The sequence below is a fragment of the Myxine glutinosa genome, chromosome 10 (assembly GCF_964187855.1).
Source record: "Myxine glutinosa chromosome 10, kmMyxGlut1.1, whole genome shotgun sequence".
NCBI classification, from domain to species: Eukaryota; Metazoa; Chordata; class Myxini; order Myxiniformes; family Myxinidae; genus Myxine; species Myxine glutinosa.
The window spans coordinates 5,057,536-5,062,995 of NC_136270.1; the positions used below are offsets into that span (position 1 = coordinate 5,057,536).

At 41.0% G+C, this 5,460-nt stretch overlaps 1 protein-coding gene across 7 annotated transcripts in view; it reads right to left on the minus strand.

Annotated features, from left to right (window-relative positions):
- Nucleotides 1–4,730, minus strand: part of IFT80 (intraflagellar transport 80) — a 102,886-nt gene extending 98,156 nt beyond the window's left edge. For 3 of the 7 annotated variants that reach the window (XM_078785273.1, XM_078785272.1, XM_078785274.1), the window contains exons 1-4: nt 4,511–4,607; nt 4,111–4,197; nt 1,369–1,604; nt 1,136–1,246 (exon numbers count right to left, since the gene is read on the minus strand). In XM_078785273.1, coding sequence (XP_078641399.1) covers nt 1,136–1,246; nt 1,369–1,604; nt 4,111–4,148 — 385 coding nt within the window. In that variant the 5' untranslated portion in view covers nt 4,149–4,197; nt 4,511–4,607. Of the gene's footprint in view, nt 1–1,135; nt 1,247–1,368; nt 1,609–4,110; nt 4,198–4,289; nt 4,400–4,510 lie in introns of all 7 variants that reach the window. The other 4 variants (XM_078785277.1, XM_078785278.1, XM_078785276.1 and 1 more) reach the window with 3 other exon arrangements.
- Between the last annotated feature and the right edge of the window lie 730 nt (nt 4,731–5,460).

Consider the following 5,460-nt stretch of genomic DNA (forward strand, 5'->3'; position numbering starts at 1 on the left):
TTTTTCAATTTTGTTTGATGCCATCCATAGACTAAAATAATTACTTTATTTTAAATTAAATTTATTATTTATTAATAATTTAATAATTTATTAATAAATAATTTATTATTTATTTATTTATTTATTATTTATTTCTTTATTTTCTTTATTTTAAATTTTAAATTACTTTATTGAGCCTGGTGTTGGCTTAGCGGTCAGGCTGCTGGCTAGGGATCCGAGGATCCTGGGTTCGAATCCCGATCGATCGCTGAATTAACGCCAGGGGGGGTTGACTCAGCCTGTCATCCTTCCGAGGTCGGCAAATTGAGTACCAGTTTGCTGGGATGAATGATCCCGGTGTGTACCCCGGTTTAGAATAGGTACACCGTATCCCTGCGCATCATAAGAGGCGACCAAGGGTTGGCGTCAGGAAGGGCATCCGGCCATAAAAAAAAAGCATTGCCTCAAACAGGGAACCATGATTGTCATGGGGCCCACAAGGATTGTCATGGGGCCCACAAGGCTAACCCCCGCTCCAGCGGGGAAAAATGGCCTTAAAACGATCATTCATTCATTCATTCATTCACTCCTCTCTGTGCATGCTCGCTCGGGACGAGATTCCGTACAATTTGCCATATTCCGAACCAAGGCACTGCTAAACTGCAGGTTTTTGTTCCAATTCATGTTCCGATTTGTGTTCCACAGTGTTGAAAGAAAACATTCAATTTAAATTAAGTAGTTCCCCGATTGTCGACTGATGTATGTAGAAAAGACAGTTAGTCAGATAAAGTGAACCAATTGCTTCACATTGCTGTGTGCTTCACGCACATGGACCTCTTGAACGGTTTATTAAACATTGTTTTTAAACGTGCATAAGGTAACATCAATTTTTTTTCCCCAATTTTTATGATACTTTATTTTGAAACTCCAGCTGAAACAACAAGCGGTGTCCTGAAAAGTAGGTTTCGGTAAAACTCCAGCCGCTGGCTCTTTCAGAGAACAATGCTCCTTGTGTGTGTGAGTGTTCTTAAAATATAATGTAATCTGTCCAACATAGGAATGTTCTCGAATGCAGATCTCGTGGGTGAAAACATTTTGTCGGTAAACTTTAGCCCCAGTGCTATGCGTGGCTATGTAGTTAGTGGGTGATCACGACCTGTTGCAAGTGCTGTTCCGTCATAGCTCCAACAGACACAAAGCGCAGCTCCTCGGTGTGCGTCTACGGTCTTCTCTATGTGACCAGATCGAGACACGAGGTGATACTTTCCTGAAAAGAAAGAAAGAAATGCAAACTCTGCAATCTTCATATATTTTGAATTTAATGTACAAGGAAGCACACAAGCCACAAGGATAGGAGAACCTGCTTGGCACATCACAACGTTGCTTTACCGTCAGTGGTGGAAAGAGTAAACAGCTCATTTGTGATGGCTTTTTTGGAAGAACTTGGAACAGATGTGGCTGTGCGTGGAAACCAGTGAAGGTGGAGAGGAAAGACAAAATCTGGGAGCTGCAGTAGCTTTGTCGATTCTCCAGAAATTGTGTCCCAGCCAAGAATCCAGCGATCATCTCCACATGAATATGCCTCATTGGCAGACAGCCAGCCGACACACCCTGCTATGCCAGTGTGTGCTGTGCTATTAAGAAATGACTCATGAAACAGAAACCTTGAACGCACACTCGCAGAATATAGCTGTCGGTGGCACATGCACCAATTGCACCATCAAGTTAACAAGCCATGACTCATATTCAGGTAGTTACTAACTTGTGGTTATGGTTATGGGTGTAATAACACAATCAATTGAAAACGATCACAAGGACAAAAACACAGTTGACTGAATTATTTGTTTGACTTCTTACCATAATGATACTCGTCCATCACGCCATACCCTGCTTTGTTCACTAGACACCACATTCGATAATCACCATTGTGACTTCTGTGTTAGATCCTCATCCATTCCACATTTTACAAGCAGGAACATTCATTTGGCCTGATTTGTTTTCAAACTCTACGCTCACCTTTCTACCAAACATAGAAACGATAGCCTTCCAAGTTCCAACCCCAGAAAAACAACAAACAGTTCAGAAAAAACCTCACCTCGTCTGTGTAAAGTTCCTAGATAGAATTTTATTTTGTGTGACAATTTTTCAGATTTAAAAAACCCACAAACTTGGTATCATCTCTGCAGGGTTTGGCTTGGATTATTTTCCTCCATTTAACTATTTTATCAAATTATCAAATCTATCAAATCAAAGAATCTATCAATCTGTCAAAAAAGTAATTAAAAAAAAATCAAATTAGCCTGGTGTTGGCTTAGCGGTTAGGGTGCCGGATTGGGATTCTATGATCCTGGGTTTGAATCCCGGTCGATCGCTGAATTAACACCAGGAGGGTTGACTCAGCCCGTCATCCTTCCGAGGTCGGCAAATTGAGTACCAGCTCACTAGTAATTCCCTGTGTGTCGTAAGACGCGACTAACAGGGTTGGTGGCAGGAAGGGCATCCGGCCATAAAACATTGCTTCAAAAAGGGGACCATGGTGCCCAAAAAAGGCCAACCCCTGCTCTGCGGGGAAAAATGGCCTCTAGAGGTGGTTCTTCTTCTTCTTCATCTAACTATTTATTCAAATTAGTTAAGGGCTCGTATTAATTGTCCTGTAAATGATAACAATTGCAGCTTGTGATTTTCCTTTACAGTCATATCATCCTATAAGGTTTTTAATGATCTGTTTTGAAAAGCAGTTGGTGCAACTGCTGTATATGTAGTGAATACGGCATGAGGGTTGTTGTTGTTGTTGTTGTGTAGCCCTGGACAGTTCTCTCGAACAAGCCCACGGCACTTTAGACAGCCGATCCATCTCGCAGGAGCAACCCAGAGATCCCCACATCCAGGATGGTGTACCCCACCTTCACAAAGTCAGGGCCACACAACAGAGTTAGAGAGGGACAGAGAGAGAGAGGGAAAGAGAAAGAGAGAGAAGAGACAAAGACAAGACGGAAAGGGCTGATTCATAGGGACCGATCGGCACTCTGACCATGTCCGCGCTGCCCTGACGAATCCGGGCAGCAGGGAAGAATGGGGCAGATTTGGCTCCCGACTCGCGTTGGGAAGGTACAACCACCACGAAGAGGCGTCCCCGGTAGTTATGGCATTTTGGTTGTATTCATTGCTTTTAAATGGTTCATGAATGTTTTTTCTTACCCACTTTCCCTGTGAATTCTGCTATCCATAGTACCAACTTAGTCAGTGGAAGCAATTAAAAACTGATGGAATCTACAGATATACAAGGAACTTCAACAGAGGATGCCGAGTTGTTCGTCCCTTCCCTTCTTTTCTATACTTTGCCACAGGGCACATACCCTTATATAAAGGGGCCTTTTCAATGCCCTTGGCATTTTTAACTACAATACGCGCACACACACGCACACACACACACACACCTCGTTTTTTCATTTCTGTTCATCACAATTCTATCCCTCTCTTTCATTCACAGACATATACACACACACACACACACACACACACACACACACACACACACACACACACACACACACACACACACACACACACACTTAATTGTACAGTATCGGTTGTTCCTAAACTTAAATAATTTAAAGGATTGTTGTAAATGATGTTAATTTTACAACATCCCATATTCAACTTTATTTAAATTTTAAACCTCAAACATAGTTCCTCTACCTAAAGCAAGAACCTTAACACACACACACACACACACACACACACACACACACACACACACACACACACACACACACACACAATTAATTGTACAGTATCGGTTGTTCCTAAACTTAAATAATTTAAAGGATTGTTGTAAATGATGTTAATTCTACAACATCCCATATTCAACTTTATTTAAATTTTAAACCTCAAACATAAACAAGAACCTTAACACACACACACACACACACACACACACACACACACACACACACACACACACACACACACACACACACACACACACACACACACACACACACACATACACACACACACACACACACAGTGCCTGCAATTTTCCTGCCTTCATTCATGTTGTTGGCTTCAGGTCCTGCTCTGAGAACAAAACAACAAAACTATATACACAAAGACTTCACCCAAAGGATATGCTTCGATTCTTTCAAAAACGATGTCTTGAGCCTCATTCCGATGGTGTTCCAATCCGGCGCGAATACTTTGTAACTATCATTCCATCTGAAACAAACGGATGAATCAATCAAAACAATATATATATTACATCCAGAGAATGATGTACATGGACGAGTCGGCGAGCTGCAAACACGTACAACAAATCTGGTGAACACGGACACGTCGATTAAATTTTTGTTTTAATTCCTTCTCTGTCACTGTCTGCAGAGTGCTGTCTGTCACTGTCTGTAAAGTGCTGTCTGTGCTCCTGAGGAAAATAAAAATATTCAATTTCAAAAAAAGTAATTAATGCGTTGTACAATATTAATAGAATAAGAATGCCTTCAGTAGGTTGGTTATGCGTGAAGGTGCAATTTACCACAATCTGAAGCAAGCCGCTGTGAGGTATTTAAAAGAATAAGCCTTTTCTAATCGCACGCTGTTGCCTCGCAACGAACATTTCCTCAATATCCGGTATAAGCGAAAGGCCTTCAAAAACAATTGTGATGTCCATTATTATTTGTTTATTATTTTTTATTACACCCTGTAAAACATTTTCAGTTGTACATTACGTCATTACTGTATTATAATTCTTCCGCAATTGTGCCAACACGACGTGCCGTCTGATCTGCCACCCGCCCGCCATTTTAGGCCTGAGCTTTACTCAGCATTTGTACTGAAAACAACAAGACAAAACTAATAACACATTGTAAATCACACTTCTCTAAATTAGTTTTTCCGCTGTAGTAAATATTTAATTTGTCTGTTACGGCGGGTTTTGGGGGTCATGTTTCTGTGGCAACGATAGTGGTATAGTTCGCAGCAGTGTCTCGAGCACACATTTTGCGCGTTCATGAACAATTCAGGATACATTTCGCTGTTTTCAGAATGTTCAATGTACTGTCAATGTTTATACATCCATAAAATATAAAACTCCCTGGGGATGTATCTGTGTGTGTGCCATACTGTTTCCCCCTCCAAACCATGAGTGGAATATAGTAAATGGTAAAGATTTAGTTGCTATCATTGATGATGGATTAACTGATATGAAATTCATTAGGCGTAGTTAAACCACAGGCGTGGTGGGTCAAATGGCGCTCTCCTGAGTCCAAGATCCACCTATTTCTTTGTGGCTTAAATTGAGGTGTATAGTATAGTAAGTAAGCTAGGCTGGTGTTTACCTTCTTTTTTGCTTGTTGCAGTTTTGGTAAATATAGACGTTAAGCTTGGATTCAAATTAATTATGAGTCCGTGTTACTTGGACTGTGCTGGGGAATGTGTTGCGCGTTACATGACAACAGTTGTGATAATCTTGGCGGAAATGGACTT